The sequence below is a fragment of the Rhinichthys klamathensis genome, unplaced genomic scaffold (genome assembly GCF_029890125.1).
Source record: "Rhinichthys klamathensis goyatoka isolate OS25496 unplaced genomic scaffold, OSU_Roscu_1.1 h1tg000628l_1, whole genome shotgun sequence".
NCBI lineage: Eukaryota > Metazoa > Chordata > Actinopteri > Cypriniformes > Leuciscidae > Rhinichthys > Rhinichthys klamathensis.
The window spans coordinates 233435-260005 of NW_026607076.1; the positions used below are offsets into that span (position 1 = coordinate 233435).

The 26571-nt window shown below is 39.3% G+C and overlaps 2 protein-coding genes across 4 annotated transcripts; one reads left to right on the top strand and one right to left on the bottom strand.

Moving 5' to 3' along the window:
* On the top strand, positions 1-5075 carry avpi1 (arginine vasopressin induced 1). The gene is made up of 3 exons (XM_056241102.1): positions 1-191; positions 2819-3207; positions 4663-5075. The coding sequence occupies exons 2-3, from the start codon at positions 2819-2821 to the stop codon at positions 4907-4909; spliced, it is 636 nt and encodes a 211-aa protein (XP_056097077.1). The 5' UTR covers positions 1-191; the 3' UTR covers positions 4910-5075.
* A 1862-nt stretch (positions 5076-6937) lies between these two features.
* Positions 6938-25507, bottom strand: pi4k2a (phosphatidylinositol 4-kinase type 2 alpha). 3 transcript variants are annotated; one of them, XM_056241088.1, is made up of 9 exons: positions 25031-25505; positions 18040-18240; positions 13206-13337; positions 12897-13050; positions 9928-9989; positions 9738-9837; positions 9450-9583; positions 9292-9351; positions 6938-7383 (listed from the first exon to the last, which is right to left on the bottom strand). In XM_056241088.1, the coding sequence occupies exons 1-9, from the start codon at positions 25367-25369 to the stop codon at positions 7222-7224; spliced, it is 1344 nt and encodes a 447-aa protein (XP_056097063.1). In that variant the 5' UTR covers positions 25370-25505; the 3' UTR covers positions 6938-7221. The 3 variants fall into 3 exon arrangements, with proteins under 3 accessions (XP_056097063.1, XP_056097062.1, XP_056097061.1); XM_056241087.1 differs by having other exon boundaries at positions 9292-9347; positions 9446-9583; positions 25031-25503; XM_056241086.1 differs by having other exon boundaries at positions 9292-9347; positions 9446-9583; positions 9738-9989; positions 25031-25507.
* Positions 25508-26571: the final 1064 nt, after the last annotated feature.

Here is a 26571-nt window from a genome sequence, read left to right on the forward strand (position 1 = left end):
TCTTCTCATTGGTCAGAGCGGTACAGCATGTGACGAGTCAGAGCATTAAACTTTTCTGTCCGTTCCGCTCGCTTGACACAGACAGAGACACACAGTCAGGCTGTTTACTACAGCATTCTGCTGCTTTACACAGAGCAATTCCAAAGATACAACATGCAAACGACACAAAGACACTAGTTCAGAAAGAAAAGGTGAGTAGATTTCTGCATAATTGTGTCGTTAATATTTATTTCATTTGTTTTTCCTAGAGGGCAGCAAAGCAGAACCGAGTTCCCACCTAGAAATACGGTTAACGCGATTGTGCGCTTTGTGATCCTTCACGTCGTCACGCATAACCGAGCGTTTAATCTTGAACATATGCTTTGCTATAATGTTAGTGGATTCATAGTGTGTTTTCATTAGCGCTTTGTCTGTCCTCGCGCAGCTGTCACTGCGGATGTTCGTGCGCTCGTGCGTCACTGTAATGTCGTCACGTGACTCATTATTGTACTGCAAACTTCAACTGGCTTTGTGATTGTGGCAAATTCCAGTCACCGAACCAGTTATCTAATCGTGCATTTAATCATTAATTTCCCGAGACATTTGAGAAACGAATGCAGAAGGTATATCCAAACAATATTTACCTGTAACATTATGCATCGCTCGAGCCTTCTCTAAGTTCGTTTACATTTTAGATGACGTCGGGTGACGTAACATCATCGTTTGTTTACGCGTCAACAAAACGCGAACGAGTCCTTTTCTGCCAAGACCAAATGATCACAAGCTAACCAGACATTTCTGTTTATCTTTGAGCAATAACGACTTATGTGGTATCATATTCATATTTTTACTATTTTCTATAAGTACACACTACACAGATGACCTGCAAGTGTGCAGTGAACAACAACACACCTGTGCAGATGCATCCCATAATGCAGTGCGCTCAAACTAACCTTGCATTTCCAGTGTGATGAATGAACTAGAAGTAATATGGGCCATGACTTGTAACATTTCTTTCTCTCCCAATTTAGCGCTGCATTATACAATAATTTGTAACACTGTGCAGTTAACAATGCACAAGTACGTGCTCTGTTCGGACCATAGACACTGTACACACTATTGTTCAGGCCAGGGGAGCATAGGTTTGGCTGGTTAGCTTTGGCAGTTACCCGCTGCTAGTAAATGTCAAACTCATCATGTGACCAAAACCTCTTTCTACATTAAACCTATGAATCGATCCTTGTATTCTGTGTTCGTTCATTGGCCAGAGGAGAATGAGCCTGGTTTCTCCCAAGGTTTTTTTCTCCACTGTTTTCTTTTAGAGCCGCTGATCAGCTTAAATGAACTGTTTGCATCGTTGAATCACTCTCCTGTTATCACTGTAAAGCTGCTTTGGAAAAAATCTGTATTGTATAAAGCGCTATATAAAATAAAGGTTACTTGACTTGACTTCTGACTTTGTTTAACCAATGAACAGGGTTTTTTAGGGTCCTTAAAAGTGACATAGCCTTGTTTTCCCCTGGTTAGACTGCTGTAATAACGGGCACTGGTGACTGAATGGCAGCTAATAGCCTTTGTCAATGGAGGTCAGTAGGCTAATGTCTGAACCTGCGCTGCGGTTTAAATACTCTTTTTCCAGTGACGTACCAACTTAGGGCAAGACACCACAGATAAATAGGGTCAAAACAAAACTAGATTTCACCATACTTTCCAAGTTAAATAATCACAGAACATTAAGACAATTTAACAGTTTTTTTTAAACGTAATGTAAAAAATATGCTAGTTGAATTAAATATGCGCTGATTAGCATACATTTCCAGAACAGAACGGTTCAAAATTGTTTCATTTTGTTGACATGTTTTTACAGATAGGATTTTGGATTTTTCTTCACCACCTCAACAGCCAGAAAAATATATTCTCACCATGTTTTTAGGAATAAAATGTTATATACGAAGAAACCCCTCTGTAAAAAAAACCTTCAAATATTGATGGGAATATGTATGGTTTGGTATGTAAGTGCTGCTGAATTGGAAAATGACCTAATTGAAATCTACTGACGCAAATAGATAAAAGTGTCATAACCTAAACACTTAAATGTGTATTTTGCATGTTTTCGTTCCACTTGTCCAGAACACGTTATAAAAGATCCCCGCACATGACAGCGGACAAACATGTACATCTCAAAATTAAACCAAAATCTCAAAATTAACCAATTCATGAAATAATTGTTTTACCTGTAGTTTCTTGCCATAAAGCCCTTTTAGTAATAAATAAATATGTATTTCTGTCCCATGACAAAGAATTTGTTCCCTCATTGTAGTAAATTGTGGCCATGTTGTACTAATTCGTTCCCTCGTTTTAAGTAAAACATGCAAAGCAACAAATTATTACAACGTGGTCAAAAATGTATAAAATGAGGTAATAAATACTTAATTCGTTACCGCAATATATAGGCCTATATATTGCCATAAAATAGCCCAAAATCTCAAAATTAACCAATTCATGAAATAACAATTGTTTGCATAAAGTTCTTTTAGTCATAAATAAATAAATAAATAGATGAAAGACACTTTCTAGCAGTTTCCTCTGTAAAAACAACATAGGAAAAGTGTTTGCTTAAAAACATCTTTTAGCAGTGATATACAAAACTACAGTAGTCAACATTTGAAGTGGATCAAAACCTTTCATCAAAGTGAACGAAACCCGCTCTTGTCTCAGGACAACTTTGATTCACTTTTTTGATCCACTTCAAATGTTGACTACTGTAGTTCACACAAAAGTTGCATGTGTGCTTTTCTCCGAAGTGCTTCACACCCCTCATGACCCTCTTGCCCCACAGATGGAGGACGTGGCCTCAGCCCCGGCTCTCGCAGGCCCGTCCCAGCCCACGTTCCCCCGCCCGTCGGCCTCCGAGCGCCGCAACCGCAAGTCCGGCACGGCCAACATCTTCCAGGGTGTGAACCTGCGGCAGCTGAAGCGGCTCTTCCAGGCGGCGGGCGACCCGGACGCGGACCAGAGAGCCCGCATGGTGTGGGGGAACCGGAGAGCAGAGGACGAGGGCGACCGGGAGGAGGAGGCGGAGGACGGAGGCATGGCGGAGGTGGAGACGGGGCTGGCGCAGGCGCTGGTGGGGCTCAGGGTCCGAGCGAGGAACAGAAGCGGCCTCAGGGTGGAGTCTCATAAAGACACCACGGGAACGAGATGGGTCCGAGCGTTTGGACACCTCAGGTGAGAGACACTGAAACTGCTGCATCAGAACAGTATTCATTATAGTATTTTCTTTTGTTGAGTAATGTAAGTATTTTTGCTGAGAATTTAGTCCTCAGTCGTACACACTCAAACTGACATGATCTAAAGGCTATTTGTGGTTTTGTTAACTCTCACTTTGAATCATTGTAATGCTCGTATACCGAATTGCAATTCCTTCAGGAAGGCACATTAAGTTTCATTAGCAGATGAAATGCAACTAAAACTGTCAATGAATGCATATTTTTTTGGGTGAATCTCACAAACCACGATCAGGTCACATTATACCTCAAAATCAAAAGATAAACAATAAGATGACATATTCTGTATGAAGCAAATGAAGCTTACTTTAGGAGAATTTCTCCTAAAAACAATGCAAAAATAATTATTACTTAAAAATGCAAAAATATTGATAGATTTGTTTTATGTAATGTATTTATGTATAGAACTATTTTAATAATATATATTATTTATGAAAAAAAAACAATACTCATTCTTGTTTCTTGCAATGTAATAATAATATAATAATAATATTTATATCAGTAAACTATTTTTTAGGTTAAAAAACCCAAACAAACCTTATTCTCATTACTTGTGATGCAGAAATAATAATACTACATTATTTATATATCGGTTAAGTATTTTAAACATCATATTGGCATTTGTTTACTGCCTTTATGCTGATTGCAATAAAAAAATATATCGTATTGCCGAATTTTAGTTTACAATCCTTTATTCCAATTTCAGAATAATAAGAATTAAAAAAGAAAAATTGGGTGAAAATGTGCTTAAGTGTCATAAAAAAAGTTGCAAAAATACCTTTTTCAGTTGTTTTTGGGGTTATGTGACTCGGACATGATTTTGCAGGGTTCATCCTCCTAGATTTACTTAAATGTCTATAAAGCTGAAATTCTGATGCACATGGCATCTACACCAGCTTCACTGCCACTGTGTGTGTGTGTGTGTGTGCATTAATGGAAACATGCTAATCTGAACAAATGTAGGTCACGAGATCAGCCACTCAACCCTGGCACGCTAAAGACCCTGCAATCAGACTGGAGAAACCACGGGTCACACACCTGTGCACATTAGATAGTGCATGAGAATACTGTAATCATATAACTCAATTCACATTTATTTGTATAGCGCTTTTCACAATACACATCGGTTCAAAGCAGCTTTACAGAAAATACACGAGTCCACATTACAATTTAGAGTGATCTGTCTAAGTTATGCATTTCAGAAATGTACACATACAAAATCACAGTTAGCTAAAAATTAGTATTAATTTAAACAATGTAATAATTTAAGGCAGAAACAATGAGCTCATTGAAGCAATGAATAACGATTTTGACATTTTTAAAAATGTAGCATTGGTATATAATACAATGATCTGCATCTAATAAGTTGATGCATTATTGTTTAATCATCCATAAGGATCAACGAGTGCTCGCTGGGACCGGCGTCTGAAGTCATAACCGGAGAAGATAAAGACGACACTGATAACGGTGATCCGTCTGCTCTGGGAGCCTGTGGGGGACAGAGCCCTTCTGAGGCCGGGTCATGTGATCAAGGGGACTTCCCTGAGGAAGAGGCTCAGGCGCCCTCGGCTGGCCCTCGGTGGAGCTGGAACGCCGCCCCAGAGAAAGATCCCGAACGCTACCTGCACCGGATCCGGCACTGATGCCGAGAGCGGGAAGTGGAGCAGTGTGGGATTACCGAACGCGTTCAATCAGATTACAGCCTGAGAGACTCTCCGCCAGCGCAGATTTACTTGAAGCTGCCGCCTCAATCAAACACTAGTCTTAATCGAGCAACGGTGAACACTACAGCACCTGACACTAACAATAATCCCGCAGGATAACAGTCCCCCTGTGCCCTGATGAACTGCTCACGGGTTCAGGCCACTCGCACATCCTCGGACCCGATCGCACAACAGCAGTCAAACACTAGTAGAGGGTTAGTTCACTCAAAAGTTAGTATTTATACTCATGCTCATGTTGTTCCAAACCCCAGAATAGATATTCATGCTGCTCTTTTCTACAGAACCCGAGCGAACGCTGTTGAGCTCCAGAAAATGACACAATCACAGCGAAACTGGTTAAAAATACAGCTCATGCATCATGAGTCAAGTCATGTGACTTCAGGAGATTTGTAATATACTGCATGAATCATAGACTATTTTAAACTGCCTTTTTTGGTCCTTTTTCTTTTTTTGTAGGGATGCACCGATATGAAAATTTTGGCCGATAACCGATATTTCTTTATATTTGAAAGCCGATAACCGATATATTGGCTGATAAATATAAATCAAAATTTTTATGCAATTTTTGAGAGTCTGATTACAAAAACAAAAGTCTCACCATTAAAAGCCATGTCCCAAGCACACCATTATAATGCTCTCATTATGATTTTATGTAGCCGATATGACGGACTTGCGCTGCACATGTTGCACTGACCTATATTTTCCTTTTTTTAAGTGATTCCAATCATATTTCAAGCAATTTAAAAACCATCGTGTTGAACAGTGCGCATCTGAAATGTCTCAGCTGAAGGAAATAATACATTATCGGCTTTAATATATTGGCCAAATTTTCTAATCGGGCCGATACCGATAACATTAAAAATGAACATATCGGCCCAAATCCGATATGGTGGCCGATATATTGTGCATCCCTAATGTTTTGAGTCTCATGGCGTTTGTGCTCATTGTAATTATATTGAAAACAGAAACCGTACTGGTATGGGACAACATGGGTGAGTAAATGACAAAAGTAAAAAAAATTCTCTTTAAATGCAGTGATTTAAGTCTCACTGAAGCTTCCAGAGCCCCCATCAGCTTTTATGTACCGCTTATATGAATGTATGGGGCCGAAGAGTGTTGGATTTCTATTATTTAACGATATATGCTTGTATGGTTTCCTCCAAAACACTAGTTTCTCAGTAGTCCTTTTTTTTCAGGGAGTGTTCTGCCTTCCAGTGGTATTTAATGTTCAGTATCTAAAAGTATAGAAGAATGTATTTGCATTTGCTGCGACAGTGCAGTTCTCTTTGCATCAGTAGTTGTTTTAGCCTGTGGTAAATATGTAAATGACGCATTAGTATAGAGGTATGCTGGACACTAATCATCAGTGCTGAATATTTAATGTCTTCTTCTGTCACTTCGACAGACATTTAGAAAGCAATACAGATGAAAACATGTAGCCTAAATCCATTTCTCTGAACACTACAACATGCACAAGAACAAGAGTTATTTTTTCTCCTCGTCACTAAAGCTGGAACTTCCAATTAAATAGTTTTTGAAATGAAACTCGAGTCTGTTCTTTTATTGAGTATCGCACTGTTATAGCTTTAGCATCTTTCATTAAATACATTACATACAAATTATACAGTCCATTGTCACGTTTTAAGGTCAGTTTCTTTGACACATGTGAATACACTTTTTAAAAAATTATAATATCTTCTGATTTTCAAAACGAAATCAAACTATGAAGACAAAGAAGGATGATGTCACCGTGAGAATGGAACGTTTCAGTGTTTCTGCACATGCTCAGTCGAGCTCCGGGGAGACTCCGCCTCCAGACAGACGCGTGCACGTAAAAAATGTAGAAAAATATAATGCTAACGGGAAAACAAGCAGATTAAGTGAGTGACTTCAATGATTGTGAGGAAAAAACAAAGCTAACACAAAGGCAAGAAAAAAAACTGAATGAGAGTTGAGCAGTAGTTCCAGTCGTCAAGCGTCGAGGTTTAACTACAGCAGAAAGTTTCTCCTTCACTGTCTTACTGACATGCAAGTCATTCTGCAAGTTCATACGGGGTAACAGTCCACAAGGCAATGCTCTCCTTCAGAAGTGTGTGTGTGGAAAAGGCTTCTCGTCAATCACTGGATCTTTTCCCACTTTCATTTGTTCCCAAAATGCCAATGACAAACAAAAATGCAACTAAAATCAGGTTGCACATACACACACACACACACACAGATGAAAGCCCGGATCACCACCAGGTGAAGAAGGGTCTTCTGCTTTGGAAGCTCTGCGTGTAGGACTCGCTGTTGGCGCGCTGCGGCGCTCGTGCCGTCTCCACGATGACCGGCGGCATCTGCACCAGCTGGAGCGGCGTCTTGCCTTCCCGCAGCGCCTGGCTCAGATTCAGGATCTAGAGGAACAGGACGTGAGCATTGAAAGAGATGTCGAGAATGAGAGTTTAAGCTCATTTTTTGGGCGATTTTAGGCGGAATAGTTTTTAGAGTTCACATGAATCCTTCTTGCAAACTTCAGTGCAAGGACATTTTCAATGTTTAATTGATGTCTTATGGCCGTATAATAGGGCCAAGCGGATTAGCTAAAAATATCACAATATTTTTTTCCATATCAATTAATATCCAAAGGCCCTGTTTACTCCTGTTATTAAGGGTGTATTCACACCAGGAAAGTCCGATAGTTCACTTGCTTTGGTCCGGACCAAATAATTTTTTTTTTTTTTTTTTGGTACGGTTCGCTTTCACACTGCTCTTTTTGCAAGTGAACCAAAATTTGTAAACAAAACCCACATGTGTGCTAAGGTCGTCCATTCATTGGACAACGATTCTCAAGTAGGGAAATCAGGAAGTGCAAAAAAGGCTTAACGTAAATTAACGCAGCATCATCCTTGTATTGTAACTATCGTTATTATATGAACTGCAAAAGCTTTTTTTGCATCTATGCGCGATTAGACTAAAGAGAACGCTCTGTGTGTGAATGTCCTGATGCACACACTCATTCATTCATTCCATTCCAATGATGCACACACGACGCGCAGAAAGACGCGCAACAGATGTAATGTAGTAGGCTACAACAGATCACTTTCCCATAACGCAACTCCGACTACGGAAGCCTGTTAACTCAAAGGCGCAGTGCTTTCTTGCAATTGGGTCGGTTCATGTTCACACCGTACCAGAGTTCGTTAGGAACCGTACTGGGACCACCTCTTCAGCTGGGTCTCGGTTCGGTTGTTTGGTCCGCACCCGAGTTCGATTGCTGTATTCACACCTGCCCAAAAGGTCCGCACCAAGGGGGGAAACGAACTAGAGTTCGATTCAATCGAACCAAACAAGGCAGGTGTGAATACACCCTAAGATACGTTTTGGTCGATTGGATCACAAGTGGACGACACTAAATACAGGTGTAAACAGGGCTTTGAGCTCGTCCACTTTAAACCATTTCCAGAGGAAGTTGAAAACACAGTCGACCGGATTGCTTTCGTAGTGTAAACGCTCATGTGGTCGAGTGTTCAAACAGCCACAAAAGACCGTCTTCTCTCCGTCTACTGATCTAATGCGTAACATTATGAGGAGCTCCAGCCAGACGGGGTTTAAACTATCGGCTGGAGACTCCAGTTTGGTTTTAAAGGAGAATTCCGGCGCAAAATTAACCTTGGGGTTTATAACACATGGGTACCGAGTCGACTGTTCTCTGGGATGTGTTTTCATGCTAATCGAATGTACCCAGTTTTAGCTCAAACCGCTGATTAGCTTATAACGCTATATGGGGCAAAGAGTAAGTAAAAAGATATCGCTAGTTAATAGTTACGCATACTTTTATTATTACTATAGTAAGTACATGTCGTAACATGTAACTACATCACCTTAAAATAAAGTAATACCTCATCAAATTTTAATCAACCTTGTAAAATGTTATGAAAAATTAAATATAGCAATTAATTGCATTTTTATTTTTGTCAAATAAGGTGTCATATAAAATCATATATGATTTTCCTTCAAATTATTATTGTAAATAGTATTTTACTATACAATAGTAATATATTTCTATCATAATTTTAAGACTTTTATTATGGCGGGTTATCATGAAGACTTGAGTTTCAGTGCGTATTTGACGCCAGACTCTCAGAGAGAGATGAAGGCTAAATACTAAATATTACTCAAAAGTTTATTATCGATATTGTGGATTTATTTTTCTCAAATATCAATACTGATTTATTGCCCAGGCCTACCGTATAATGTTACTATAAAGCAGATTAGTGTTTTCAGTGTCTTTAAACACAACTGAAAAGATGTTAAAGACTCACCTGCCCCCTCATTACTGAGACCTGCTTCTTGAACTGTCCTCGGTCAAAACCCGGATCTTTCTGTCAAAGTTAATGCAAGTATAAAGTCAATACTGAGCATTAATTTAATAAAATATACAAACATATCGGCGAGTCCCCAGCTAAATGTAATGACTTGCCTTAAAAAGCTCATATAGATCTTCCTCGAGGTCTTTGATGAAGTTTGGGTCGGAAAACTTGGGAAGAACTAAATCTCGGATCTCTTGGGAAAAGGCAACTTTAGCCTGTGGAAGCCACGCCCAGTAAAACGGATCTACAGGAAAACACATGTTTGAACTACAACAAATGAATGAAAACACCTCAAGTTGCAGTGATGAAGTTGGTATTTTAATACTTCTCATGAATATTACAATGTGATTGGCCAGTAGATGATCATGTGTTTGTGAAGTGGGTGATGATTGGCTTACAGGCTCTCCATGAATCCGGGTGTTTGAGAGGGAAGGCCAGACCATTGTCAATGGCTGCCAGTTTAATGATGGGGTCCTTCACTAACACCCAATCACTGTCCTGAATGATAAACACAAACACCAACATTGACACACAAGAACGGGAAGGAAAATCTCCCATTAATCTCTCAAATAGCAGCTGGTTACTCACCCTGTTGCTTGACGTATCCATCGGATAGTCATATTTTATGAGCCAGTTGTCATTTCCTCGGTCTACAGATCCATGCAACCACACAAACACAAACAATGTGTGTTAAAATAAAGACAATACATCCTCTGGTGCTCTTCGCGTGTTTGATTTTATATTTTTAGGGGATTTTTTTATACTAAATTATATTTACGCTGTATTTATAATCCATTTATTCACTTTTTGAGCATAGACCTGAAAATTATTTTTTTTAACTTAAACTGTCGTAAATCTTGAATGCTTTAGAGCAGGGGTTCTCAAACATTTTGGAGCCAGGGACCCCTTACAGGGGAAAAACATTTTCAAGGACCCCCTCATATTTGTAACAGTGACTGAGCCTAAAGTTAATGTGGGAGCGGTTAATGAAATATTTTGACACAAATAGTCTCCACCCAGGGTCATATGCAGGGTTTTCTAAATAGCATACTGAGGTCCCAAAAGTGATCTTGCTAGGGGGGTTCGGGGGCATGCCCCCCTGAGGAATTTTAGATTTTCTTGATCTACACGTGCATTTTAAGGTGTTTTTAAGGCCAAAAATTTTACTTTTTTCTTGATATACCCAGAAAGAATGGAAGTGCAATGTGACATGTCCCATAGGTGGGGCACATTGTAACATGACCATATGACAGATTAAAATGTTATCTGATCTAATCAAACAAATATACAAGACAAACAAAAATATTTTCTCAATAAAATACAATTATTAACTTTTTCATATAAAATAATGGCATTTTAAAATAATTAAAAATAAACTAATTTTTGAGTTTGACAACGAACACACAGCTATACAACATAGTTCAAAACATATTCATTGTAACGCGTGACAACATGACCCACTTGCACAACTGGGATTTACGTTGTGGCGTTGTATATTTCCTTTCCCGGTTGATACTTTGCAAACTGATTGTTTCTGTCGTTCGTTTAAAACTTCTATCTAAAACAGCTGTTTAGTTTAGCGATTTACATCTTATCTCGCTCTTTATGACCGAATAACTGAAGCGTCATGCGGAAATTCGCGCTCGGCTTGCAGCTTCTGTGAACATAAACCCGCCTACTTTGATTTAATCTCCGACTCAAACATTGACATTGACGAGCGCTGTTAGTCTCCTGAAACCGCTCAGATGAGAAGGTCAGTTATCATCGCGATGTTTAATATCCTTGCAGCACCTAATTAGAGTTAATATTAGGCAATTATTTCACAACTTTCATTATACACATAGAAAAATTACAGAGGCCTCAATTGAGGGACCTCAATTGTGGGTATACGACCCTGTCCCTATGCACAAATTTATAATTTACTGTATTTTCCAGAAAATAAGTTGCACCTGAGTGTGTAATACTTTGTTGCGTTCTTGAGGCGTAGTAGGCCTACTTCCCCTCACGATCCACAGCAAATCCTTAAATTAATGGTATTCAGAACAAAACGAGAATGAAAAATAATAATATTAATAGATAATAATACAAATAATAATAATAATAGTATACAGACAACATTTATTTAAAACATCAAGTCTAAACTAATTAAGTTGAATCGAAACTGAAACTGCAGACGTTGGGCTCGTGCATCTCTCATTCGGTCCAAAGTTTCCATATTTGCGATGTAGCCTAACATTTGGATGCTTAACTATTTATGTAAAGAAAGCTTTATGCTTCAGTCCCAATATAGGCCTACAAGTATCAGCATCTTCACATTTGGAGAAATGAGATTGGAACAACAGCAAGTCGACAGTATATGATTGACCGTCACTGCCTTCATAGTGTACAACAGACAAATTAAATTAAGCAGAACTTTTTATAAGTTCGGTGATTATTTTATTTTGATAATGAACAGGTTTTGATGTCAAATTAGCAGTGCTAGAACTGACATATTGTGCGCGCACACGAGACGCCGGCGCGAACACTTGGATTTTTCCTCAGCAGTGGAAACAAAGGAATACTCTTATTTATGGTCATACAGATAAGAGTACATCATTCAAAATGGCAAAGTGTCTATTTTTTATTTGTGTATAATTAAAAATGACTACAAAATGTCATGCCTTTTAAAAATAAAGAACACAACAGGATGCGCGTTCTGCCGTCTCTGTCTCCTTTCTGGCGCACGTGCCCAAAAATCGACCAAAACACAGCGAATACTTGACGCACAGACATAAGAAATATAGATAGATTATCTATCTATAGAAACCTTTAAGAGCCTACTTTTTTATTATTTGACATTAAATGCATTATATAAGTCACTTTGGAATAAATAGCAAGTTTTCAGATGCTAAAGAAAAGATGACTTATAGTCGGGGAAAAACGGTAGGCTGTTATAAATTATTTCGCGGACCCCCTGGCTATAGTTCACGGACCACCAGGGGTCCGCGGACCCCACTTTGAGAACCACTGCTTTAGAGCACAGACTTAAGTTGGATCTCTTTTTAAAGGGACACTTGGCAGATTATTGCTGATGTCAAAAAAAGTGAACATAAAAAAAAGTAACAGCATTTTACATGTATTGTTATGAAAAATGCACAAAAATACTATTTTCAATTTGTATATGAAATATATATTTTCAAAAGTACTTTTACTCTAAAACTGCAAGAAAATTAAAGCCATAAATCTAACAAAGTTGTATTCCAAATTTGAGCTTTATATCTCAAAGAATGAGCTTTCAGTAAGATTTTGTTCGGCTGCAGTACCAAAAGCTTCCACTAGATGAAATTAGTCTCCCATTGATTTCCAATGTGGTCCGCGAGGAGCACAAGTGTGACAAGTTTATTCAGGACCATTTAACCTTTACGAATCATGTCCATGATGTTCACATAGCAAGTGCCAAAACCTTCACCAATTTTCGTACCATTCCAATGAATTAAATCATTCTAAAAAATGAACGAAGAGCACCAGAGGGTTAAAATGTGCTTTTGTCCATTTGTTTGGCCTTTGCCCGTGGTTACCTGTGTTTCTGATTATGTAATCCAGCACTACCAGTCTCTCAAACTGTAGCTGGAGTTGGCGATTAGTGTTTTCGGGTAAAGGCTCGGCCTCGAACCTCCGCAGCCAGAAATCTGCGTCTTTATACCCCTCTACGAACAGCTGGAATGAGCCCACCTGCAAAAGCCAATAGAAACCAGTTCACAAACCTACAACAGCCAACAGAAACTAGCATCACACAATGACGTTAAAATAACAGCGTATAAACCTACAAGAGCCAAAAATGTGTCATCTTCCTCCAGGCAGAAAGGTGGCGCTGTTATGAAGCTTACCTTAGGTGGCAGGCCAATCCGGTGGAAGCGCTGGCCCACCTTGGGCACTTTTTCTAAAGCTAACCTCTTTCCTCTGGACTTCACTCGATCGATGGCACTGTAATTAAAGGTCTCGCTTGCTAAATACACCACCTAAGAGAAAGAGAGCACAGTAGTAGCCTCAGTATTCGAGTTTCTTGCCATATCAGCATCCTCGGCTATTACATGGCAGACACATATTAAACATTTAAGAACATAATACCATAAGTACAAAAACAAACTTAGACCAAACAAAAAAAACAATAAGTAGTACATGTCCAAAATGAATACAACTCAATAAAAGATTATTTTAAAATTTTAAAAAGAAATTTTCTCGATCCATAAATAAGTCCTTAAAAGTTTATCCTGATAAAAAGTGGCGTCTCACAACATTAAATATTGGGCAGTCCAAAAGAATATGTTTTACAGTATTGAAAGAAAGCACAGAGGACGCTTTATATAGGGATGGGTTCACACTTGTAGTTCGGTTTGCTTGGTTCGTTTGGTCCAGACCATATATATAAAAAAAAAAAAAATGTTTAGTCCTGGTACGCTGAGCCTTCACACTGGCATTTTAACACAGAACCTAAAGCAGGGCTGCCAACTTTTGAGTTCAGCTTAGAGTGAGATTTTGGGGGCGGGGCTTGGGTTATGGGGGAGGGGCTTATTGACGGGCGTGGCTTGGTGTGGGGAAAAATACAAACACAAAATCCTTGCATTAGCAGTTCGTGTATTAAGTATATATTGATTGTCAAAGTATTTGGTATCTGTACAGAATTTCTTGGGAGATTTACATTACATTTAATATTTTAATTGACATTCTGTTCTTAGAAAACAATAATTAACATTAACTACTAGGCATGTCCATATTTGTCATCTGGAAATGCTTTTGTACTGTTTTTATGATAAAGTTATGTAAAATAACTGCTCAGTGCTGCAAAACAAACAACTCTGCTATTGCTAACTTAATTCTATATAAACTATATAACAGGCCTATTACCAGCCTAAACTGGATGGAGACAAGGAGCGCCCTGTAACTCACTGACCTGCCTGCGTTCACAATTCACACGGTGCAGATGGGAGGGAGAACGGCTGACTACACAGTCTATGGGAATAAATTGTGTATTTCCCTCACAATTGTCACAAACTCACACTCTCTGTCTGGTCTCCAGAGCCGGTCTGAGCCTTTTGGGGGCCCTAAGCAGAATTTGATTTGGGGGCCCCTACCACTACGCGAAGTCCCCTGTGCTTGACGATTATTGACACAAATGTCACGCAATAATGATACATTTTGAATGAATACAGTAAGGTTATGTATTAATACAAAATAAATAGGCCTACTTAATAAAAAATAGATGCCTACTTAAATAAAAAAGTTTTATCTTTTACTTTACTCTTTTACTAACTCTTTAAAACTTCTTAAAACAAACTGTCTCAAAACATATAAAATAAATGATTTGCTAAAATAATGACAAAACTGAGAAATCAGAAATATAATAAGAGCAAGGGTTCAACAATGACAATTATTGTTGAAAACTGTAAAAAATATTATTATTTCTCAACTGTCTCAATACAGTGTAACTGTCCACTGGGTTGTGTTGCGAAAGACACGCAAGCTCGCTTAATCACCTCTGTGTCGTCGTGCGCGTGCGCGGTTAGGAGCGCGCCGTTAGGAGCTCAACACACAGTCCCGGCGCCATGGGCGGGCATTGGGGGGCCTGGCCCGCCCTGTGAGTCACTAGTGCCCGCCCTGAGCGAGTCCTTACCTTCACCAACTCCACTTCAAGTCCCACCAGTCCTTGCTTGTTTGCACAATATCTTTTTTATCAATTGGCTACTGTTATCAAAAGTTATCCTTTTGAATATATAACTCCTGAATAAAAATAAAAATGTGTTTGGTCTGATTTTTTTTAATTGTAAACGGATTGATTGGTTTGTCGATAGAGAGCGCGGAAATGCATGTGATAGCGGTCTTTTTAAGCGAGTCTTTGAGTCATTCATTCAAACGTTTCGTTCAAACGCCATAGAGAAATGCACATTTCATACGGATTACATGAGCAGGGAGCAGTCTGTAGTCTGTTTTCTTTCGTTTTGAATTGTTCTGTTTAAAAGTAGACATGTCTGTGAGGCGGGCTACCTTATACGCCTACACTGAGTTTCGGTTCAATTGCGACGAGCTCCAGTTCACGCGCTGGCGCCTCCGGTTCGTCATTATCGTCTGCTATATTTACTTCTTATTTATTAAATCCATCCAGGCAATTGGTTGATGAAATATTGATTAAAATTAAGATACAATTAATACAAAACGAAATTCACTTTAAAGAAAGGTTTTGCTTTCTGTTTGATCCGCTTTCAGAGCGCTCACGTCCTAACATTGTTTTTTCCTCATAAATGCGAACACGAAAAATAAAATGAAATGAATATTTTATGCTCTGTGGAGACTACTGTTAGCCTACTCATAATTTGTATTCTGAATACCTAATACGTTGTATTACTTTGAATGAGTGTTTTTGCTTTCGAGGTTTTCTTGATATGTGTTTGGGAAGATGTTTATGTTTTGTTGACATGTCGAGATTTTTCTGTATTATATTTGGTTTTTTTGGCTAAACAGCACAAGACTTTAATTGAGTAACGTTAGCCATTCTGTTTGTGCTGCGTGATTTAAAGAAAAGTGCGCTCTTGCTCACACGATCAGCATGGTGATCTTGTGTTTTCTCCTAAATAAAAGCTCAAGGGTTTATTTCTTACAAGTGAAGAAATTAGGACAAAAGTAGTGTAATTTTCCTATTCTATAGCTTAATATAAAATACGATGTAATGTAGACTGAGACTATAATTAACAAGATGTTTGAGCCCTCTTTAGGTACAAGTCAATGCTTTTTCTTTGTTCAATGTGCACAGTTCATGGGTCGAAGCCGGTTGAAGCTCTTAATTTTGAGCTCTCAATGTGCACCAGATTGATGCATTTAAATTTAAAATGTACAAAATTTTCTTGCGGGGGAACCCCCCTAGGGACAGAGGTCCACACAACATGCCCAATTTATTTCCAATAATTATTCACAGCACCCACTGATGACCTGAAAACACCTCTCAAACCTACTTAAAAAATTAAATCGAAATTTGCGGAGGCAGTGTGTAAACGTACCTTTAGCGTCAGTAGCCTATTATATAATTATTATGCTCTATCGATCATTGCATAGTATCATAATCGATTCTGTTATGATGCAATGAGATTGTTTTCATTTGTGCCCCCCTGAAAAAAATGAATGCCCGTCCGTGAATTTGTGTCTGGCGCCGGGTCTGTCAACACATCTGTCTCGCATGCACGCTCGCTCGCTATAGATTACAGGATATTTTAACTAATTTGCGGTAAAACTTGTCGATCACGAATGGCTGGTAGATCTATAGATAAACAAAACTTATCTTTCAGGCATTTGACCGACCGGGTTGACACTTCAGCGTGAGAAATCGGGGGTGTGGCGTGAGAGCGTGAGAATTGGCTCAATTGCGTGAGTCTCACGGTGAATGCGTGAGAGTTGGCAGCCCTGCCTAAAGGCATAAGGATACGAACATTTGGATGAAATTTACAGAACATCCAAAACAATGGTGTGTACTGGGATAAATGCGCTCGCTGTGTGTGAGTAAACTACATATGATGGTATTTTGACCAGCTGAGAACTCATGAAGAGCTTTTAAAATGTGTAAAGGAATCAAAAGAGCAGCAGGAATCCCTCCGTCACACACACACACACACACACACACATGATGAGAAAAAACAGGAACGCTGGAGGATTCTGTTCCGTTTAGGGTCGCATCTTGCCACATCATGTCCTGTTTTTGGTTTGTTAACATGTGTTTGGTCCGTGTTGTGTTCATATTTCATTCGAACCGCACTTCATTTGGAAGCGGATCGAGTCTCATCCTCTCCGCATCTCGGTCCGCTTGTTTGGTGCATCAGGGTTCAGACGGCAGCGTTCACACTTATTCAAATAAAGCGCACTAACAGAGCAATCACAGGATTCACTTTAATCCAACCAAACATGCAAAGTGTGAATATACATTACACAGTCAAACCAAAATGTATTCAGACACCTTCAACATTTCTCACATTATCACAGATTATTCACTATAGTTTAGAAAATGGTAATAAAATATGGCAAGATCTCAGAGTTATTAAATCAGCTGATATTTCACTGGTTTTGTCCGTCCTTCTGTTAGACTCTCACAGATGAATTATGTTGAATATCTGTCAGCTGTTAAATTTAACTACACAATTAGATAATACCAGTTTAGCTCAAACAATCACCAAGCAATGCTTCATGTTGTTCAGTCTGTGTGTGAAAAGAGCATTAGCAATTAGCAAAACACGGTCAGCTCAAAGTGCCTGAATCATTTTTGGTCCCAAATTTTGGAAACATTTTACTGGTAGTCACTGTATGAAGAATTTTGGGGTATAATATGTCACAGTTTACTTTATTTTGCTCTCCTCACTTACATAAATGAACTATAGTGTCCTGCACACACTAGTAATTAAATTATACCTGGTGTCTGAATGTTGTTTGGTTTGACTGCATACCCTAGGACATGTGTCTTTTCTGTCTACACTTTGCAATAGCGCTGGTGTGTGAGTGTGTGTGAGGTGACCGTTATGTTTAGCCTGTGGTTGACTAGTTTGTTTTCATGCGCGTCAACAACAGGAAGCGAATGAGGTTGACTAACAAGCACGAAACCATCACGACCACACGTTCTCATGTCCTCGTTCACCTCGTTTAGGTGTCAGTGACGATGCCCATGTGTGGGTGATGTTGTTGTCATACCTTGGTGCGTGGCACGATGTTGAGCTCTAGTTTCTGGTCCACTAAACTGGCGCCGGCCTCTGACAGGTAACCCTGATTCAACACCAGACAGTCCCGGCCGAAACAGCACGGACAGCAGAGCTTCTGCAGCCATTTGGTCCACTTGGGGTTCAGCTGGCCGTACGGCTCCTCGTTCTTTGGCTTGTAGACTCCGATGACCTTCTGTTGGGGAAAAAAGAAGATATTTCAGCCAGGTCAGGTTTACTGAAGCGGCACCAGACATCTGAAACACTACACTCTGCTCAAACTGTCTTTCACATGTTCCTCTTTAGCTTTTCAGTGAACAAAACATTTAAAGTCAAGAGAAAAATCCCTTCGACGCTGCCGTAGACTTTATATCTCACATCCAAGGCCCTGTTTACTCCTGGTATTAAAGGGATAGTTCACTTTGGAATAAATTTTTGATATGTTTTAGCTTACCTCAAGGGCTCCCGAGATGTAGGTGTCTTTGTTTCCGCAGAAGTTTCAATTTTTATATTTTTAGGTCAAACCGTTCTTGTCTGTCAGTCATATAATGCAGGTCTATGGTCACCACCTCAAAGAGCATGCACAGAGAAGTCCAAATTAAACATGATTTAATGACTCGTAAATGTAAGTACACATTGATGGCCTACGACACGAAACGAGCGGTTTGTGTGAGAAAATGAACAGTATTTATATCGTTTTTACTAGGGATGGGGCCGATCCGATCCAGTATCGGGACCGATACCAGCGTAATTCACGTATCGGATTTTCCCGATCCAACCTGCGGAGATATCCGATATCCATGAGCCATGTCTGCGCTTTAACGTAGTCTGCTGAAACGACTCCAAAAGTGATTCCCGCGGCCCGCCGGCTAGTCTGCTAGCTGGCTGCAAACTGTGGAATGGATATCCTGAACGGAGGTGCGGCTCAATGAGACACAGAGACCCCCCCTCAGGAAATCCATTCCGCTGTTTGCAGCCAGCTAGCAGGATAGCGTTGAGCTGCCAACATGTTGTGTGGAAATCCTATGGTGGAAATACTTCACACTGGAAACACCACAGCAGAGCAAGACAGCAAAATGCAATGTTTGCAAAGCCGTATTAATTAAACCATTTGTCTGTGATGCATGTTTGCTATTCGCAGTCCAGAAGAGAAAGAGAGAGATCTCTCACGCGGTGCCACAGCGCGCACAACACGACAGCCCATCAGCATGATCGGTGATTGTTGTAAAATGCAGTCTCTACAGTTGCTAAATTGCGGGACGCTTTTAATAATAAAAAAAGCTATTAAAAGCACAAAAATCTGCGCAAGAGAAGCTGTTCCCGCGTCGCGCGCTCCGAAACAGACCGCAACGAGACAAGCACATTATACTTTGGGCTTCATATGCACGTCTAAACGATCAAATGTAGCCTACACAAAAATGTCAAAATGACCGGCTTGGAGATTCACTTAAACAGTTTGTCTAAAATGGACGTAGTTATGGAAATAGTTGGGAGAAAATATGGTGCACTCGTTCTTAAAGGGGAAGCAGTCTAATAAACATGCTGACGATTGCTCCATTACTGAGAATCAAACAACAAAAGGCAAAGAGAAAATCACTCACAGCTCTTGAATGAATAACTTTAGCTTTAATAAGCATAAATCTATCTATGATAAACTTTGCAGTGCTATTTTACTTTTGATTACTTTATTATAATTATTTTTAGAGCATACCTGAATAATGTTAGTAGACCTTCCTGAAATTAAAGCACTGTGTAGGCCTGTATAATGTGTATCTTTGTTTAATTGTCTATCTTTTGTTTATCTATTGTTTAATATATATATATATATATATATATATATATATATATATATTGACATGCATACATACGTACATATCATACTTGCCTGTAGAGAGGAGTTTATTTCAGCATCATATAAAATCAACAATAATGATAATAATAATATTAAAGCAAACACAGCTCTGGTATCGGAAAAGTATCGGTATCGGCCGATATCCAAATTCAGGTATCGGGATCGGATCGGAAGTGAAAAAATGTGGATCGGTGCATCACTAGTTTTTACCTCTTGTAACGACAGCCACGTCCAAGTGATCTGAGGGCGCCGGCGCTTTGGTCTGCGCGAGCACTGGAAAGCGCCGGAAGTGATCTCTCGCGCGGTTGCGAAAAAAATTCAACGTTGTCTGTTGATATATCGAAATCGTCTTCCATTGCGATTTCCTGTATATCTAAATATGTTTAGATCTTCAAAGTGAAAGGTAACACTTCCGAAATCTCTGTGTAAACAATGAGTGACATACACGCGCGAGAGATCACTTCCGGCGCTTGCCGGCGCTCACGCAGACCGAAGCGCCCGCACCCTCAGATCACTTGGACGTGGCTGTGGTTACAAGAGGTAAAAACGATATAAATACTGTTCGTTTTCTCACACAAACCGCTCGTTTCGTGTCTTAGGCCATCAATGTGTACTTACATTTACGAGTCATTAAATCATGTTTAATTTGGACTTCTCTGTGCATGCTCTTTGAGGTGGTGACCATAGACCTGCATTATATGACTGACAGACAAGAACGGTTTGACCTAAAAATATCAAAATTGAAACTTCTGCGGAAACAAAGACACCTACATCTTGGATGCCCTTGAGGTAAGCTAAAACATCAAAAATTTATTTCAAAGTGAACTATCCCTTTAAGATGCGTTTCGGTCAATCGGATCACAAGTGGACGACGCTTAATACAGGTGTAAATGGGGTCTAAAGCGTTTTGAGCTTGTCCACTTCCAGAGGAAGTTGAAAACACATTCATCCGGATTGCTTTCGTAGTGTAAACACTCATGTGGTCGAGTGTGTTCAAACAGCCACAAAAGACCGTCTTCTCTCCGTCTACTGATCTAATGCGTAACATTATGAAGAGCTCCAGCCAGACGGGGTTTAAACTATCGGCTGGAGACTCCAGTTTGGTATGAAGATGAAAAACGTACCAAGCACAATGTTCTGAAAACACACACACATTTACCCGCCCATAGACCCTCCCCTTCGATGAAATCAGGACAGAAGTGGCTGAAAGTGGACAAAAGAGACGGATTAAAACAACAGGTGTGAGCGGGAATGTGTCTCCCTCGTCTACTTGTGATCCGATCGACCAAAACACATCTTAACACCAGGAGTAAACAGGACCTGAGACCATAATCACATTTACAACTCCAAGTGAGCTACGTTTTCAGCAATCACAGATGCTTTCCAGAAATGTGTAATTCTTTTGAGGTTAAAACACTGCAACTGGAAAGCAAACATTTGCACACTATCATTCAAAAGTTTGGCATAAGGAAATTAATACTTTTATTCAGCAAGGATCATAAACCGTGATGGTAAAGACATTTATAATGTACAAAATATTCTATTTCAAATAAATGTTGTTCTTTTGTCATATTAGAGTGATTTCTGAAGGATCATGTGACCCTGAAGACTGGAGTAATGATGCTGAAAATCCAGCTTTGATCACAGGAATATATTACATTTGAACATATATTCACATAGAAAACACTTTTTTTAAAATTGTAATAATATTTCACAATATTACGCCCAACAAAGTTAACTCAACAGTTACTCATTCTTCCTCGTCTTCAGACACATTAGTGATTTCCCCATCTAAAAGCGACCTTTAACAAAGACTTCATCTGGTCTCCGTGACTCATCTCATCTCTGATTTGATTATAAGTGAATGAGAAACTGGCCGGGCGCACCGCCTGACTGTGCATGTGGTCATGTGCTCAGAGACTCACTAGTGAGCAGATGAAGCTCGCAGGCGTGTTCCCCGCCGAGAGGTCGAACACCAGCCCTTCCCCGGTCAAGATCAGGGGCCGGTGCATAAACTACTGCGAAGACTAGTCCTAAAAGTTAGTCATCAATTTTTGTAGATTAGTCTAATTTGATACCCAATAGTAAGACTGATTACCTCTAACTAACTGCAAGTTGTTTGTACTAACTAGTTCTTAAGACACAGTCTTAACATAATGCAACCATGCAAACAATCATGCAACGCAGGAAAACAGCAAACTAACATCAGATCAACTCACTTCTGCCCCCTACAGGCCGCAGTGTTTAGTGTGTTTAGTCACTTCTGCCCCCTACAGGCCGCAGTGTTTAGTGTGTTTAGTCACTTCTGCCCCCTACAGGCCGCAGTGTTTAGTGTGTTTAGTCACTTCTGCCCCCTACAGGCCGCAGTGTTTAGTGTGTTAAGTCACTTCTGCCCCCTACAGGCCGCAGTGTTTAGCACAACTCAGTCTGAATAACTAAAGTCATCATGAGTCATGACTAATAATCATGCCCTAAATGATTAAGGACAGATTCAAAAACTCTCCTAAATTACTTCATAAATGAAAAATGTGTTTGTTTGCAGCTTGTGTGCAAATAAATTATTTATTTTTTTGGTCACTTCTGACTGAAAGCTCACATCCTTTTACCTTTATATTTTCATTTACATTTAAACTACACTAAAATTAAACCAGAACCGAATAACACGATGGGCCCGAGAACTACCACAGAAAACGTAGTAAATCTCAGTTCCTTTTTCATCTTGATGGAGTGAAACTGTTTGTTCAACTCTATCTTTTCTATATTAGCATTCACTCAGTTCTGAACAGGCACAATAAAACAATCAGTCGGTTTGTGATAAATATAATCAATAGAAGTCATTTTAGACTTTGAACATTCGTCGAATCTGGTGTTGTGAAGCAAATCAAAGTGAAAACCCGGTCCAAAGCCCAGAGTTTTGAGGCTTTGTGATTCTGTGGCTGAATGAAAGAAAGCCTCATACTCGTCTAACACACTGCAAAGCCATAATCTCAGAAGTCATATGGCAGAAATTAGGCGGTTTAGCGCATGTGACAAGTCTTAAACAAGGTCTTAAACTATGACTCTCTCATGGTTATTCCAGGGTTTCATTTAAAGAAGTGAGGAACTGTCTATTTACTGGTGAAATACCCATCATTACTAAATAACCCTTCAGTTCTGCCTTTTTAAAGTACTTTTGAAAAAAAACAACAACTTTAAAACACACTTCTCTCTGCAGTAATACTAGATTTCAGGGTTGTTATTGTAATGTAAAACTATTAAAAATCATTTTTGATCCAATAAGAGTCATTGAACCATTTTATAAAATAAGTTTAGTCCATTTTAAATACTAAAATTAATAAAAAAATTAAGCTGAAATAAACAATGAAGCTAAATAGAAACATTTAAAAAAAACTAATAAAAATGACAAAAGCACATATAAAAAAAATTACAAAAAATAAAAAGTTAATGCAAAAATTCTAAATACCATAAGTTTAAAATAATTCTAAAATAGCAAATGCACACAGGAGAAATCTGTCATTATTTCTAAACACTCTTTGCATTTAGAAAATTACAGCCCGACTGACAACAATGACCAATAAAAATATTCAGGTCATTTAATAATTAACTTGATTGTCCGTCAGCTCAAGACTTACTGACACTTATGTCTTCTCTGTAAGCAAATAAACATGGAAACTTTACAGTAAGGACCCACTAATTAATGCATTTACTAACATTAAAATGAGCAATACATACATTAATCTTTGTTAACGAACATAGAATTGTTCATTGTTAATTCATGTTAGCTCAGGTCCTTTTAATATTGTTAACAGATACAACTTTTTGATTTTAATACTGTATTAGTAAAACGTTAACTGAGATTAAAACTGTGAGCGTGAAAATGCACTTTTCAAACTCAAATGGTTGTAATTCATGAATGCTTTAGAATAACAATAAGGTTGGTCTCTTTTTAAAGACGACACTCGGCAGATTATTGCTGAAGTGAAAGCGAAATGAAAATTTGTGTTTCAAATTTAAAGTCGATATCACAAAAATTAAAGTTCCCATGAGATTTTGTTTAGGTGTAATACCAGAAATAGCCACCGGGTGAAACCCACAATCCATTGAATGGTTTTTTAAAGCGTCCTCCTGTAAAAAAAAAAAAACTTTTCTGTCACAATATCACTTCTATCACAAAACAGTCACCCAATATGTAACCTTGAGACTCTGACCTTTCCAACGATATGTGATTTGTCAGGATTAGAAGAAAAAATAGAAACCATGACTCCGCCCATTAGGGGAGGAGCCGCTAAAAGGATTTAAAGAACGGGTTTCCAAGTGCCCAATTTCAAAATGGTTTTCCCATGTTGAATTTTGAGTGTTTAAAGCTTTCAAATGATACCTAATTTATGATGATTACTCAAAGCCTTCATTATTGTTAGTTACTTTTGAACTAATGTAGTTAACTAATGTTAATAAATGGAATATTACAGTAAGAAAAAAATCTTATAGTATCTTCCTGATCAAGCCGATCTGCGTCTTTTATGAAAGCTGTTAAACCTGTATTCAGGTTTCATATAATAGTAGTGCGTAGGTAATTGACTTCATGATAATAAAGCACTGCTCTGTCGTTTCACCTAAGAGAGAGAGAGAGAGCTTCAAAGAGAAAGTGCTGGTAAGCCTTATCGATCAAATACCTAGTGAGCTGCCAACCGAGGCATCATGCCCAAAAACAGTCTAATGTTGAACTACAGCCCTGATAAAGCTGTTCTCCTGTAGACACATATTCATGTACACATACCTCCATTTCACCTGTTTTTATCTCCACACATCACATGTCTCATTCATCATGTTTATAATTAAGGATTGCACATCTGGCTCTAAAACAAGGATGAAGTCGTGAAAAGTTTCATATTTTCAATATCACATTCATTTGATAGAAATACATAAAAGTGCCTGCAGTTGAAGAAACGTCCTGTAAAAGCTCAAACTTCAGATTTGTGTTTTGCATCACTCGAGGCCCTGACCTGATGACACAGCTGTTATGGTGCTCTCATCAATACACAATTACACACACACAACACGCTCAGCTCGTGAACAATGCGCATGAAACTGATTGTATGTAACGATTAACGTTACGGATATGATGAACTCTCACCCCTGTTGAATCTTTGACGAAGTAGCTGCCGCTGGAGCCCTGATAGATGCGCTCCGGGTAAATGCCCTCCTCGATGGCCCGTTCTGCCTTCCGGATAATCTCTCTAAACTCCGGGTCCTCCGGGAACTCGTTCCTGTGCGGGTCCCGCGGCGACGAACCTCGATCGCGGTCCAGGAGCGGCTGTCGCTCGCGGCTCCGTCCGGGACTCCCAGCCGGCAGACGCACCACTGAGCCCGGCGTGCCTCCAAATCCACCCCGGGGACTCGTCGGCTCGGTGGGACCGTAGCTGAAATCGTTTGAATCGCGAAGCGGAGAGACTAGCGGGCTCGTTTCGTCCATCGCGGAGAAGGAGATAGGGGGAATGGGGGAATTACCCGGGACAAGCGTTTGTTTGTTGCTGTAATGAAATGATGCGGCTTCGTACAGCAAATCGCCAACAAACAAATCACATGACAGCTCGCTTCCGGATAGAGGCGGGGACGCTGCGTCATCGCAATGGCACTGGCCAATCAGCGCTCGAGAACGCTCTTGTTTTTCCATATGCGCTCTGTGATTGGTTAGAATTGCACCACCCACAGCGAGCATGTGACAAAGCACAACATCACTCGAGTTAACATTAGAATTTTAAACGTTGAAAAGATATGAATATGAGTAGGGGTGGATATGTATGCATAGATTGTGTACATATGGGAATGTTATTGTTTTATATTTTTTCATGTATATTGTTATGTTGTGTTATAAGATGTCCTTGTGTGTGGTGTAAAGTGAAGCCAAAGACAAATTTCCACTTGTGGACAATAAATGAACTAAACTAAACTTAGTTATAACGGCAGAGAAATGTGTTTTGAAATTATGTTATGATTAAATTATGACCACAGAAACATGAAAACAAAAACAAAACAAAAAACATGGAAATAAGAATCTGTTAATTATATATAAACAATGGAAAAGTTTAAGCCAGCCTGCACTGATGCTGCATCAACTTATGTTGCTAACGAACATCTGAATGTGCTTGCGGGAAGACAAAGATTATTTTAAACCAGAGACTGTTTTTTAAAAAGTCTTGGTGATCTATAGACTATAGTATTTGTAAACATTGAATCACTCTTATTCCATGCTAAACCCAGATTATTATTATTATTTGATGAGGCGCAATAGAATGAGCTGAACACAGAGGCTGCGCTCTTCTGTATAATGGAAGTGGATGGGGACTACTGTTAAATAGTCTGTTGTTATGGTAGTCCATCAATTCAGCTCAATATTTTTGTGTCCCATGAAAGAAGATGTCTTACGGGACTGAAATGTCATGTGTGTGAGTAGATGACGGAATTTTCATTTTTGGGGTGAACTGTGCCTTTAAGAACGGTCTTCCGTTCCACTAATGAAATCTGTAAATCGGTCAATTACCACAACTTTCTTTGGCAATCATCTGCATGACTCTCTTTAGGGAAGTGTTCGCTGTGTGTTCCTGTGCTGGAGGATGATGATGACAGAGCGGTATCACGCGCGGGGGGACGCGACGCGACCCGGACGTGACTCGC